General features: G+C 37.7%; 1 protein-coding gene across 1 annotated transcript in view; it reads right to left on the reverse strand.

Moving 5' to 3' along the window:
- ZC3H6 (zinc finger CCCH-type containing 6) overlaps positions 1-10,261 on the reverse strand; it is a 52,603-nt gene extending 42,342 nt beyond the window's left edge. The window contains exon 1 of the mRNA XM_082852140.1: positions 10,125-10,261. Within this exon, the coding sequence (XP_082708266.1) occupies positions 10,125-10,156 (32 nt within the window). The 5' untranslated portion in view covers positions 10,157-10,261. The remainder of the gene's footprint in view (positions 1-10,124) is intronic.
- Positions 10,262-11,786: the final 1,525 nt, after the last annotated feature.

Below are 11,786 nucleotides of genomic sequence, written 5' to 3' on the forward strand. Positions count from 1 at the left end.
AATCATTTAAGCCTCAAATTATTCAAAGAAGGCATTATAATTACCTGATGCAGTAATGAATATATCAGTAGCATAATAAAGAAACATCTAAATTCAAGCAATGTAACTTCCTGATGAACTTCCCAGTATAAATTTGGTGCAGAGTACACCATGAAGTTATTAAATTAAAAACCTTTTGAACAAAGGAAAGGAGTCCTTAGAGGGAGATTTATGCTTTTATTTAAACACATTTTCAGGAAATAACAAAGATTAAAAACAAATGATCTATACATTCAACTAAAGCACTTGGAAATGGGTAAACTGAAAAGAAGAGTGAAAATAATACATATGAGGACATAAATCAACAAAATAGAGAAAAACAATAGAGGATACAAATAAAACTAAAGGTTATCTTTTAAAGAAGCATTACAAGTCCCCATTCACTACAGTACCAGGTTGTCTTAGTCCTACAAGCATTCAAATCTAGATACGAACAAACAGTGTAAATGATTCAATTTTAGCCCATAAAGGCCAAAATATTGCCTGGAACCTTTCAAAAGCTTGGGGCCATCAGAGGATTATGGATATATGACTTCAACAAATAATTTAAAAATATTCCTCAGGGCTTCCCTGGTGGCGCAGTGGTTGAGAGTCCGCCTGCCAATGCAGGGGTATACGGGTTCGTGCCCCGGTCTGGGAAGATCCCACGTGCCGCGGAGCGGCTGGGCCCGTCAGCCATGGCCGCTGAGCCTGTGCGTCCGGAGCCTGTGCTCCGCAACGGCAGAGGCCACAACAGTGAGAAGCCCGCGTACCGCCAAAAAAAAAAAAAAAAAAAAATTCCTCAGCAATTTTTCGTCTATACTTTTTCTCATCTAATTATTTCACTATTTGTCTATCTTCAATTCCAGCTAATGTGTTCATGATAAACTAATATTAATTCTGAAGTAAAATAACATCTCAATCCAAATTTGTAGTCAAAAAATAAAATTATTTTTATATCATCATATAATACGATTGTCAACAATTACTGAGCACTTACTAGGCTGCCAGGCATGTTGGGTCAGTTCATTTTACCCTCATGTTAACTCTATGAAATACAGGTGACCCTTGAACAACATGTGGGTTGGGGTGCCGACCCTCCACGCGTAATTTATAGTCGGCCCTCTATATCTGAGTTCCTCAAAACCATGGTTCCGTATCTGCAGATTCAACCAACCCAGGTTCGTGTAGTACGTAGTCTTTCCTATTGGAAAAAAAAATCCAAGTGGAAGTGGACCCAGGCAGTTCAAACCAGTGTTGTTCAAGGGTCAACTGTAACTATTATTATCCCCATTAAACTGGTGAAGAAAGGAGACAAAAAGCTTAACTCTGCTAGTAGATGACAGAGCTAGAACCCAGCCTAGGCCGTCTGATTCCCAGGCCCATCTTTCTTAACCCTGTTGCTATAATAGTCACAACATGTGTTTAGTCTTAGGAAGAAAGTGCAAATAGCTAAACCCCTTAATAGTAGCTGATATAGAGATTAAGAATCATACCAAATGGTGGCTAGCACATGAGGGTGTTTACTGTAAAAATTTTTTCAACATTTTTGTATGTTTAAAGTAATAAAATTTGGGGAAAAAAACTTCATCAACACATGATTTGGGTGGTATTTTAAGAGATGATACAGAGAAACTTGCGGTCTGGAAGTTGCATTTCTGACACGTAAAGTAAATGTGCTATACTCCAATAAAAATTAATTAAAAAAAGAGTAAAAGTGAGTTACTTCAATTCCACAGGAGTTATTTTAATATTTGTCAGGAAACAGAGCTACCAGGCTAGACCAGTTGGATTGATGATATAGGGTTTTCTTTTTAATGAACAGTCTGTTTTTAAGTGCTCAAAGGAAAATTTTTTTATTGAACAGATTAAAAAAAAGACTCGATCAAATCATGAGAGCTGGAAAATGGGTCTCCCTATTTCATTTCAGGGTTCCAAGCAAGCTGATAAAAAGGGGCGCAGTCCAGGTAACCGCCTACCAAATGAAATTCTCTACATCAAAGTCAGAGAGGGGAAGAAAAGAGAGGAATGTTGCAAGAAACGAAAATTGCTATGTTATTACTAAGGCTTGCCATTCAATTAAAACAAGACGGGGCTAAGCACCAACACCCAGAAAAGAATGTGTAATACTTAATAAGGTAGTTGGCTTTGACCCAAACCAAAATCAAACAGGCAAGAAACCTCTCTTATTTAATGAGGACCCAGGGCTCTGGCAAAGTGAGGTCACCTGAACCTGGAAATGAAAGTAGGAGTATTAAACAAGTAACCAACAACAGATTTCTTAAAAGGGCTATATAATGCTTTAAACTTGTGATATGTTAAAACTGAATACTTAAAAATAATCATAGTAGGGCAGAAGAAGAAAGGTTCTAGAGCCAGAAGGATGTGGCTTCAAATTCTGTTTCTAGGTATATGACCTTGAACAAATGATCTCAACCTCTAATATTCAGTTTCCTCAACTACAAAATGTAATGAATCAATTTACCAGCACAGAGTTAAGGAGTAAGTGAGATAAAGTTAGGTAATTACTTACCACTGTACCTAGGAGACAGCCCTCAACAAGTTTCCTTTCTTCTTGTGATCTACTTGAAATACATGCATTTGAATAAAATGGGTATGCTAGACTACAGGTACTTCCACAGAAACTGGGAAAGGTTATAAATCCAAGGAGCATGGATTGTAACGGGAAATTTCTCGTATTTTCCTTCAGAGAATAACAATGAAAAACTATCTGAAACAAGTAGAAGCAGAAAGGAATCTGGGGTAGACTAACTTTGGAGTCTGTTCCTGAGGGTATTTCTACTTATCATTAAGCAACACCTAGCAACAACAGTCTGTGTGAAAGCTTCCATATTTCCAAAGTCTCCTGAATGCAGCAAGACACAAGATGGAGTATAATACCTAGTATTCAGAGGGATTATGATGACAATACATATTCATGATCATCCTAAGTAACTAAGAAAAAGCTAAATCAGTAACTATTTAGTAAGACAGGAAGGCATGCCATGTATTTTCTTTTAAGAGTTCCTTCAAAAAAATTCACAAATTTGGTTTCTGATAAAATCTTTGTTAATGCTTAATTCCCTGCCCCCATCCAATGCCAGCTAGAATAGGTACTGCTGTGTATTAATTTATGAAATTAAATTTTTTTAATGCATCCTTAAACTTGTATGTTTAACATCATGAAGGAAAATCATACCATTCCTCAAACATCCTTTATGCCATGAGCAGAGACTATAACATAATTAAAACTGAATTAGCTTGCCATAGTTTTTTTTGAGACTACATTTAAAAAATTCCTTTTTTTTGGCCCCGCCATGTGGCTTGCACGATCTTGGTTCCCCGACAAGGGAATGAACCCAGACCACGGTAGTGAAAGCCCAGAATCCTAACCACTAGGCCTCTCCCTAAAATTCTTTTTTATATTTCATTCACTATCTTTGCTATCTCACTAAGCTAAAATTCATTTACTTTCATTCCCTTTCAATTTATCCTTTTGATTTAGGTCCTCTGATGTTGACCAGAGAAGCTAAAAATCCAACTGAAACGAATCTCAGCAAATAAAATACCCTTAGAATTTGAAAGCCAGAAAACAATCTTCTAGGCATCATGGTATCAAAACAAAAGTTGAAGAAGTCTTGAATGAATCTATAATGAGCTGGGTAAAACTGCCTGTGACCCAATAATATCCAAAAAGGATACTTGGTATATAAGTGTCCAATATCCCAAATTAACTGATAACCACATTAACTATAATATGAGGAACTGGGGCTCCAGGATTTGGGGAGTGTGGTGGGAGTATATATATTTTTTAAATCCAAAATAGGTTTTGCCTGAAGTATCCAACTAAAGTACCTTTCTTCGTTCTACCTTGGCCTGCTTCAAGTCAGCTCTGGTATCCCTGAATGTGACATGATCAGGGATTGTGTGATCATTAGTTTAGTGTAACAAGGTCATATATTAAAAGGCTGTATCAAGTGAATTTACTGTTAGTATCTGAATATTCATTTTCCAAGTTAAGAAGATATTTTAGGTGCAATTTAGAACTAGAATCTCCTTGTGTGCTTTATATATTGACAATTTATGAATTAGATGAAGTATAAACGTACATTATTAATGCAAGAGAAAAATGTCACAATTGATGATTATGAAAGCTATTTTACGTACAAAAGAAATTTTCAAATAGTCAAATAGTGTAATAATATTACAAGAGTTAGCTGATGACTTTAGAAAGAATATTATATCCTTTTTGAACTGACAAATAATTATAAAAATTTAAATAAAAAATGCAAGGTAGAATAATAGAAATTATGTCATAATTCTAACTTTGTTCAATTATTGGCATACTAATATCGACATCATTGAACAAAATAACTTCTAAAGCCTATGTTTAGTTTTTAATTATTTAATTCCATAAATTTTTCAAGAAAAAAATCCCATTTGGGAATTCACATCTTTTATGGATAAATGAAAAACAGAATGTTAACTTTGCTACCTCAAAATTTCATGAGGAGAAAAAACTCGTTATGTGCAACATAATCAATCATGTTTGCCCCAGAGAGTTAAAAAATATATAAAAAAGAAAACGTTAGAGGAAAAAAAATTCCCTCAACTATCTTGAATTCCACTAATCTCAGTTGAAAATGACCCTCCATTCACTATCATGTGCATTACAGTAATCACAGGAGCACCTAACAAGAGGCAGTGCTGAAAATTATTGTTACTGTACTGTAATGTCCTATTTTAAAAATTAGATCTCTAAAATTTCTAATAATAAATTATAATAATTTGAGGGACAGTATTTCAGATTTCTTCACATATTTTAAAAGTTTAATCTATGGCTTCAGCCCTAGCTTTAGTCAAATACTGGTTTTCACACTTGGACATTTGGCATTCGGGGAAAAAAAAGGTGTATATATATACATATATATATATGTTATATATATATATATATGTAATATATATAAAGTCAAATATGTAGGTATTTCTAACTTAGATGCGTTATTCTATTTCATTTTCATTTGCTTGCACAAAACATAATTTTAAAACAGACTCCTATGTACTCCAAGGGTGTAGAAAAGAAATCAACCCACAACCTCCTTTATAGGCCAAAGAGTAGAGGTTATAAAGAACTTAACCCCACACACAAGTACCAGTGATCTAACATTTTATTGTCAGCTGCAAGTATTCAAGGAAAATCCAAGCAAAGAGGTAACGGTTCTTCTGACCTCTTACGAATTTTCAATGAATTCCCTTAACAGTTTGAAACTTGTGTTTTCTATAGTTAAAAATTTGTAGATTTAAGTTAATTTAATTGATTTCATAAGCCCTTTTAAAATAATGTGAAAAAAGTAATATTCTTTATAAATTCGATTTTAATGTTTTAAGATTTAGAAAAACCCTTTGTCATATAAGATGAATTTATAATGAACTACAATGAAATTGCCTGTGATCAATACCTCAAAAAAAAAAAAAAAACTTTTAAGTGTCCCAAATCCAACCCAGCATCTGATATCAGATTTCCTATCTTTATGACAAAATGGAGGCAACATAAAGAGTACTAAAACCGAATGCCATAAGACACAGATTGTGCTTCTCAGCTGCTTAGCCACCTTGGTCAAGTTATTTACCCTCTAAATCTGTTTCCGAAACTATAAAATGAAGACATTAATATCTGTTCTTTCTATATGGACCAAATGAATTCAAGTACATTAATTATAAACAGCAACATATGTATAATATTGAGTATCATGAATTCTAAATCTAGGTTCTTTAGTTTTGTACCACTTTTATAAACAGATTGTTATTTTTATGTGGTTTTACGTTATAATTTTAATGATAATTAACTTAGGACACCTTAAAAACTCGTTTTACGTGACTAAATTGGCATTCTGATATATATATACATCCTCATGTGATGAAGATGTCTCTTCTACCATAAAAGTGTGGGCTCTGGAGTCATTATTTGAGCTCCCACTGATTTACTCTGTGAATTTTGGAAATTTACCAATCTCTTGTTTACTGGAGTCAACGCCTTCCCTCACTAGGCAATTAGTTAATTTATTCTTCCAGTTTCATTGAGATATAATTGACATACAGCCCTGTGTATGTTTAAGGGGTACAGCATAATGATTTGACTGGTTGTTTGTAAAACCAGACATTGTGTAGGAAATCAAAGTGAACTCTGATGTAAGAAAAGGCATCTGCAACTTTTTAAATGAAAATTATTGACTTCTCAAAGTAGGAAGGGAGATTGGAAGTAATCTAGTTCAACTACCTTATTTCACAAATAAGAAAAATAATCATGAAAAAGAAGAGAGCATTAACCAAGCTAGAGGAAAAACTAGGATCAGAACCAAGGTTTCATTCAGAAAACGGAGCTCTCTTAAATATACCACATTTCAATCCCAAACAATTCAAGAAGTAAAGGCTAGAATTTACTGGATTACTTCCCCATGCAAACTTAATGAAGAGTTAAAAATAACACTGAAGGTAGGAGTTTGCATTCTGGATTCTTACCTAGGCTCTATCTGTGGGATCTCAGAGAAATTACTGAACATTGCAATACTATATTACCTCATGGGATTAATGTGCGAATCAAAGGAAAGCCCTGTTACAAATGGAAAGTGTAATCATCTTCTTCACCCTCACCTCTTCATACTCTCCCGTGTAAGATTTCAATCGCTATGTGGGGGAGGGAAAAGAAGGGGAGGGAAAGGAAGGGGAAATATAAACTACTACAATTCTGACTAGCTGGAGTTTTGGTGCTCTCGGTTTACATGAGGAAGGAAAGCGGGGAGAGGAGGGAAAGAAGGTGGGAAGGTTGTTCATCATGGGCAAAGAATAACTTCCTCCCAAAGGAAAGTATTACCCATACCTCCTATCAGTTAGACTCTGAGAATCACAAGCTCTCATACTGATCATGTTAAAATTATCCTTTTCCCCAGTGTAGGCCCTTAAAACTTTTGACCTTTAGCATATTTCAAAAAATATGTAACAATTACCTGGGCATATATTTATCTTTCCTTCTCAACTGTACTTGTGTCCAGAGCAGGGCCTCATACTATTTAGCCTTTAAGAGTTATCTGTGAGTTGTTTTAATTAGGTCAACATCCAGCTGAAATATAAAGCTAGGTGGCTGGAGCTGTGCCTAAGAGAACTGGCTGAAAGGGAAGAACTGAATGCAAAGAGAGACAAGACCTTTATCTCCCTTTGACTTGCTCCAACTCCTTCTCCATCTCTATTAATTCTAAAGATCTATGCATAAGTCCTCTTCTAACAGTCTACATAGTCACAAGTTCATTTATAGGTATTTTTATATTAATAACACTTTATAAAAATGCAATGTTTTCACTCCAGGCATGAAAATATTTAAAGGAAAGTACAAATGGGTATTTTTTTTTTAAGTTAACTCATTTGGCAAACAAATCTTATGCAAAATGTTCACCATATAAAACACGTACAAGAAAACAATTTTTTAAAAGAAAAAATTGTGCATTCTGTGAATTTCCATTTACATGTAGAATCTCATTCTCATGTAAACCATCATAGTAATATTTTAATTTGTATAATTATAGCAGTTGTAAATAAAAATCATATTTAACTTTTTTCCTGTATCTTTTTTTCCAATATCTTAATTTTCAAAAATGACAAAAAAAGAATATCCTTGAGACAATGCCAAGCTCCAAATACCAGAATTCATATATCTTCTCCATTTAACTCACGCAAAGTTTTATCACAGTATAAAGTAACTATAGTATGAAAGCACAGAATATTTTGGGATTCCACAGATTAGTCCATTTTTTCCCAAATTTCTTAAAAATTACCCAGGGAGCCCATTAAAAATACAGATTACCACAATCCTCCCCTAGAGATTTTTTTTCCCCCCTAGAGATTTTGATTCAGTTGCTCTGGACAGAACAAAAATCTTTATTCCGCAAAGTGATTCTGATGATTAGCTAATATTGACCTAGTATAGTGGTTCTCAATTTGATACATGTTAGAATTACCTGAGGAGCTTTAAAAAATCTTAAAGCTCAGACCAATGGAAACGATTTCAACATTTTTTAAAAACCTCCCCAGAGAAGGTTGAGAACCACTGATCCTGTAGAAGTCGAAAAATTCTTATACAACCCTCTTAACAATTAAGAAACTAAGCCTGCTCAAGTTCACAAAGCTAAGTGGTAGCAAAGCTGGAGCCAGAACCACTTCTCCTGAATCCTAGTTCACTTTGTTTTTAGATATAGTTGTTTTGTTTTTCATGTAGGTTGACTAAAAAAAGTGTGAAAAAGATAAACCTTCTTGCCTCAGAATAATACTGCCACTTAACAAATGGATAAATTAAAACAGAGCTAATCTTTTTGTTTCAGAAATCACCAAAAATATTGTTTTCTTACTCCTAATATAAAACAAAAAAAGACTAAATACACTACTGCTTAATCCCTACTTCCTATCGCCAAGCTGGTTATATATCTTACAAAGAATTATTTAAATTTTTATTCTTAATTTCTAATTCAGTTATTTTAAAATTTCAAATTCTTTTTAAAGTCCAGCATCACAGTTCCTTACTAGAAAATTAATTCGATATCTGAATTTGGCAACATGGTTGCTTCCTTATGTAGAATACATAATTCTACATATTGAAGTTTCTCTGTGAACTAACAGAACAGATTTCCTTCTTTCACACAAAAGAATGAATTTTAGGCTGCATTAGCAAAACCCCATCATTGGTTTGTCCACAGATACTCAGAGTGGGAAACCTCGCAGGTTATTAGTTAACCCATTCCAAGAATTTTCTCATTTTAGTAACAGGATAATGTAAAATAATCATGAAAAATGTGTCAAGTGCAAGCTTACGTACCCATAATTTTTTTTAAGAGCATTTTTGACTTTCTAAAACTTACGACACGTTTAATTAACTTGCCTTCTGGCCGTCTCCATTTATTATTACGGTACCAAGGTTGTTAAAATAACATTTTTATCCCTCTCAAAGTTGCCAGATATTTCGATATTTCAAATTTCAGTAATGTTTGTGATTTCTGCTTTTGGATTTAAAAAAAAAAAAGAAAAAGTGTTTGGTATACTTTACCAAAGCAGGTCACATTACTCCACAGGTAAAACTTCAGCAATTTGTGTACAGCCTACAGTACAATGTATACTTCTGATTAATGCTATTCACTAACTGCCGGGTTCTGGACCTTTTAAATATTCTAAATAAGAATCAGATGCAATGGATTTTGTTCCATCAATTTTAATGAATGAAAGCCCACCCTTTCTTTTTTAACGATTAAGATGGATATCAATATGAATTCAAAACCTAACCGAAACTTAAGGATGCTACTTGCGCTATTTAAAATAGTAAATACCCGCAAACCGTTAAACGGAACGAAGAATGGGCCTCTTAAGCCATAGTAAAGATAAAAAATCAGAATCTCAGTTAAATGTTCAAATGATACATCACAGCATTTAGAAAATCGGGCTAGACTGGACAATCCATGGAGTTTTTACTTTAGGAGAGATCTGTGCTACACTCAGGTTTGCAAAGTCTAACTATTTTGTGTTAACATTTGAAACTTGCCATTTCAAATTGCGAGGGGTAAGCCTGTACAGATACACGGCCTTTAGGAGCTGCTTAAAATTTTCCTAGAAAAAGACCAAAAAACCACACATGTTTATTTTTAGGAGTGTACTAGGGTAGTAGTCAAATAAATCACCAGTTATTGACAATTCTTGGCGGGGCCTCGTCGGACGGGGACGCCGGGCCCCGCACCGGGAACCGCTTCCTCCGAGCGCGGGCTGGACCGCAGCCCCGAGCCGGCGCGCGGGAACCGCCCGGCGCCGCCGAGCCCGCCCGGGGGCGGGGGGCTCGCACGTGCGGCCGGGGGCGGGGCCGGCCGGGAAGGACCCCGCGCGGGGAGGCGGGCGCGGCCGGGCCGGCCTCCCCGCGGCCGCGGGCCCGGGCTCTCCATCCGGGCGCACGTCATGGGACGGACGGAGCCACACAGAGACGTCTAAGTCATGCAGGAGGCGCGCGGCCCCGGCCCGCTCCCGCCGCCCCAGACCCCTCCTCTCAGCCGACAGAAAGACAGACAAGAAGGGTTCCCGACCTGTCGTGCCCTGCATGTTCAGAGTCTGTCATGTTTGGTCAAGAACGGGGCGGGGCTGGAGGGCAGGTCTGCGAGGCCGGCGGCGGCGGGGCGCGGGAAGGATCCCTGCGCCGCCTGCGGGTACCTGCTCCCGGCCGCCGCCGGGAGGTGACGAAGTGGTAAAAACTCACGGTTACTAGTGAGCGACACAGACACAGACTTTCCAGTCTATTAACAACCACGCCAGAGAGGTGGGGCTCTAACTGCAAACACTGGGCCACGGCCCCGCGCTGCCGGCGCTGCCGCTTTAGTCTCTATTCGCCGCCGGTGGCTGAGGCTTGGGAGCGGGCGGGCGGCGCGCAGCGACGCGGGGATTTGGACAGTGGCCGTAACGGTGATTTCTCCTCACCAACATGGCGGCACCCGCGACAGGCGACTCGGTAAAATGGCGCCTGCCGCAACACCTAGCCCGGGACTAAAGGGCAGGAGAGATTCCTCCGCGTGCCGCGGCCCTTGCCCAGCCCGCCGGGGCCGAGCGCGCCGCCCATTGGAGGAGACGCTCCGTCAATCACCTCCGGGGGCGAGCTCTCACGCTTCCCCTGCGAAGCGGCGGAGGAGGCAGTCTCTGATGGCGATGCCGGGCGGCGCTTGTAGTTCAGGGGGTGGGGGTGGCGTCCCGCGGGACCTGCAGTCCTTCCGCGCCTCCAGGGCCGGTCCGCGCCGGTCCGAGGTTTTCCCTGCGAGACGCCGCCTCCCAGTGATGGGGAGTTTCAGACGTGCCCTAACAAACGGGCCCTTAAAGCCATGAGCGGTTGTGAGCCCGGGTGGGGTGATAACTCGCGGCTGCTGAGTCGTCATTTATTCTTTTTTTTGAGTCGTCATTAAAAAACAAAAAACCTTGGTTGCTTAAATAACGGGGAAATGTACTTTCTCGTTCAAGGTTGTAGCGAATGTCTCATTTTGTAATGTTTAATACTCAGAATCACGTTGTGAGGAAAACTTGGCATGTAACTTTTTCTGTTATTTAATACTAAATTTACCTACCCGGTTATTAATAATGACAGAAAAATCGTTAAAAGAATCATAGGTTTTGAATTATTTCATAAAAACGTTGATATGCAAAATACATACGAATATTTTATAAATAAAAACAACTAGCTATTACATTTCTTTGCACTTATGAACGTGAACTTCAGAAAAAGAATTTTTAATGACAACATTTTGGCCTGTTTAGTGTGCTACCTTAGTTTTGAAGGAAGGTCCTTGTTTTTTATTAACGTAATGGATTGATTAATCCTCTCAAATATCTGACTTCCTTTGAGTAAATGTGTTTTGCTGATGCATAAGTGCAGTGCATTTAGAAGCAAATGCAATTAGATTAAATTTTCAATTAAAAAATGTGGTTATGTGTATTTTAAAAAATCGCACTTTTTTCTTTTTTTCTAAGTTGAATGCAGCCGTTGACAGGAGATGTACACTGATGGATAATTCTGGAGGCACCTGCCACGTTTGGACATAATACATTTCTAGGAAACTTTCAAAAGCAGCTATATGAGCGTTTGGAGTTGCATTAGAATCTCTACTTTGTCTCTTGTAGCTATGTTACTTAGATCTTACTGTAGCTAATTAGGAGAGACATTTCTTTGCAGTTTTCCGAGGACGTTTGAGGTAAACAGTTGCTGT

This window comes from Leucopleurus acutus, assembly GCF_964270905.1.
Source record: "Leucopleurus acutus genome assembly, chromosome: 12".
NCBI lineage: Eukaryota > Metazoa > Chordata > Mammalia > Artiodactyla > Delphinidae > Leucopleurus > Leucopleurus acutus.